General features: G+C 30.1%; 1 protein-coding gene across 1 annotated transcript; it reads right to left on the minus strand.

Moving 5' to 3' along the window:
• Window positions 1-2,321: 2,321 nt before the first annotated feature.
• Window positions 2,322-3,360, minus strand: LOC112778009 (uncharacterized). Its single transcript, XM_025822379.3, has one exon. It carries the CDS (start codon window positions 3,067-3,069, stop codon window positions 2,713-2,715), a length of 357 nt encoding a protein of 118 aa, XP_025678164.1. The 5' UTR covers window positions 3,070-3,360; the 3' UTR covers window positions 2,322-2,712.
• Between the last annotated feature and the right edge of the window lie 260 nt (window positions 3,361-3,620).

Here is a 3,620-nt window from a genome sequence, read left to right on the forward strand (position 1 = left end):
TATCTTTTCATTTTACATTTTGACATTAGTTAAAATTATTGGAATATCGATATACTTAATAGCTCAAATGGCATAGTCTCCCCATACTCAATTAAGAGGTTACGGGTTCGAGTCTCCTATCTTTGGTAAAAAAAAAAAAAGAAGTAAGAATAAATTATCATTTGTACCTGTAAAAGATACAGATGTTGACAAATGTACCCATATAAGAATAAAACGATAATTATAACCACAGAAGATGACTTTCGTGTGCCAAGAGCACCCGAACGTTGGTTACACAATTGGTTCGTTAAGGTATTTTTGGTACACGGAAACTAGCTTCCATAGGTACAATTATCGTTTTATTCTTATATGGATACATTTGTCAGCGTTTATATCTTTTATGGGTACAAATAGTAATTTATTCGTGAAAGTAATTAATAAGATGAATCATGAAGGAGAAAGAAGGGCGTTTGAAAAAGAGTTTCCACTAGCATTGAGACTAAGATTCTATTGACATCGTGTTTGGTATTCCTCAAAAGAAAAGGTATATAAGGATTTGTGGTCAACATTATTACCCTTGTTCCTTACGGAAAATCAATAACTTCTTTTACTACATGAAAGGTATATATGGTGTTGAAGAATCGAATTCCACGTGCTTAAGAGCTAGTGATGACCAACATTATTAGCTTGCCACCCAATTATGAGTTTATAATTCAATCAAATCTTAATTATATTAGTTGATTACAAATCAAGTACCACAATTCATACGCCATCCATCTTTATCCACAACCAAATTGGTGTTTTAGCCACTTGATATATGTTTCATTAATTACTTAATGGAACTTTGTTGATTAATTAATTGCATAGCTCAGCATGAAGAAATTAAAACTATCATCATATTAAGCTGCCAAGTTGCAATGAAGTCAACGTTCATATAATATGGTAGCAATATAATTGAGGGGGCCATACAGTGCAAAAGTTGACAGTAGATGTTATTTTATTATTTATATTAATTCTTGTATTTATTTTTCTTTTTTCTTAATTTAGTATTATAAAGATTTTGATTGAGTGTATATATGTCATGCATGACAAAAATATTAGCAGATCTATTATATAAGATTTTCTTCCTATAAATTTAAATTAATCGGCCTTTACATTTTATTTAATAATGGAAGAGAGAAAATTAAATGAAGTCAATGTATGAATAATTACGAGTATATAATAAATAAGGGTAATGTTAGGAAGATAATATTTGAAATTATTTTATATAATATAATATCTATAATTTTTATGCATAACATATATAATTATATATTTATTACATCTAAAATTGTATAATTATATTAATAATAATTAATAAATATTAAATAAGATAATTTTAAATTATTTGGACTAATTTGTTATTGTTTTTAAAATATAATATTTAATTATTTTATTAGTCTTTATAATTTTGATAAATTTATAATTAAGTCTTTATATATTTTTTTTAGTTGAATCTTTATATTACTTTTAGTTTTGTAATTAGACCCTTTAATGTCAAAAGTATTAAAATTAATAGAATATTTCTCTCAGAAAATATGTGATAAAAAATCTAATTAGACTCTTAATCGTGGATATCTTCAATTTGTAAAGAAATATTTTTTTAACTCTAATATTTTTTTATATTATCAATGACTTAATTACAAAATAAAAAATAGTATAAAAATCTATTTAAAATAAAAAAATAAAAATTTGATTATAAATTTAATAATTAAACCTAAATAATATTTCTCTTTTTCAAAGGTTAGGAAGTAGGGAGAATAGAATGGTTATAAATTACATCATAAACCTAACAATATACTTACTCTTGGTTAAATTGAATCTCACTTAACATGGAAAACAGGTTAGCTTAGTTCCCTCGGTTGTTTCGAGAAAAAAGAAAAGGAAATAATATATCTAGGCAAAAAAGTATTTATTTTTTGGATTTTGCTACGTGTATACTAAAATCAGCCACTAAACTCAGCCAACAATATAAAATATATGTTAGAATATAAATACACATTAAAAATAAATTAAATTACACATATATTTATACACAAATACATCTGATTTTGGTGTATAAATAGCATTTCTCTTATTTTTTATCTCTCTAAGAATGATTTCATGGTTTCCCATTTTCTGAGTGGACAATAAATTAAAAATAATGACTTTTGACTTCGTATAAAATTAATAATTACAAATTATTAGATAAAAATTTAATTGATTACTATAAATCATCTAATAATTGGTGAGACAAGTTTTTGTTAAATTAACATAAATAAAAAGAGAGGGATCAATGGAGCTGCAATAAACACGAAAAGTAATTAGGGAAAACCCAACCTTCCACTTCATCAGAGACACAATACCTTGTTTTTTAATCACCCAAATCAGCTTCTTAATTAATATATGACACAAAAAAAGAAAAAACTGATTGGACCGAGAAGCATCAAAATTGTTCTTCTTCTTCTTCACTTGTTCCCAGGTGTTGTACGTTTCCATCAACACAAAAACAAATTAAAGAGATCGATGACATAGAAGGATTAGCGGAATATAATTAATACCAAACTATGATCTGAAATAACAGCCACTGTACATGAAAATCAGAAAATGCTAAAATCTAAATATGAATTATTATTACTCCAACAAAAAGAAGAAAACAGAGCATGCTCTGTTTTGTTGTCGTGCGTGCATGCAGATGCAGAGTGCTCTGTTTGTTTAGTAGAGTGAGAAGGTGGAAGAATCACCGACTTGAGAAGTGGAGGTTGACCTGGAAATGGAATACTTCTTGGCGGAGGATGCCGGAGAAGTAGACAAGTCGCCGGACCTTCTCCTGAGCATCTGCCGCATGCCGTCGGCGACTCTAACGGCAGGGTTGGACTTGAACTTGCGGCAGAATGACATGTGAGCTTTGACAGCTTCATCGATGCCTCTGCTGACTTCGTCTCTGACTGCTTCTGAGCACAAGCCGCAGAGCCATTTGCCGTCGAACTTGGACTTGACTTGGGTGATGTAGTCTTGCGTGCAATCCTCTTTCAACCCACAACACTCGCATTTCACTGATTCTATCTCCATCTGAGTAGGGTGAAGGGTTTTGTTTGTTATGTTTGGTTTGTTTACTTCATGATTTTTGTGTTGCTTCAACAAGTAGGAAGTGTCTGTTGTTCGTTCAATGAGGCCTTTTTATTATGGTGCTGCGCTTTAGAGTTTAGAGAGAGAGAGAGAGAATGGCATAATTTGCTCCATGTTCTAAGGGACATCAGCAGTGGAAAATGTGACAACGGTGGTCGGAGGGGACCACCACCTTTCTACTCCTCAATTCTTTAATCCTCTTATTCATACCCCATTCAATTATGCTACTTCTACATAAAATATTAAGAGAGGAATGCTAGGGCAGTAATTTTTGTGATTTGTAGCCATTAAATAGTCATTAATGATGGTTTTAATGGTATGAGATTAGTGTGAAATTTCATCAAATGACTCACTTTTCTTTGCTGATTATATGCTGGCCAAAATTTAACAAAGTTGTTGGTCCCTAGACTTTTCTATATTAAAAAAAAGAAAAGTCTAGGGGCAAGCAACTTTTGTGTTTTTTGGCCAGCACTTAATCATCAAAACAAAAGTGA

This window comes from Arachis hypogaea, chromosome 19 (genome assembly GCF_003086295.3).
Source record: "Arachis hypogaea cultivar Tifrunner chromosome 19, arahy.Tifrunner.gnm2.J5K5, whole genome shotgun sequence".
Lineage (NCBI taxonomy): Eukaryota > Viridiplantae > Streptophyta > Magnoliopsida > Fabales > Fabaceae > Arachis > Arachis hypogaea.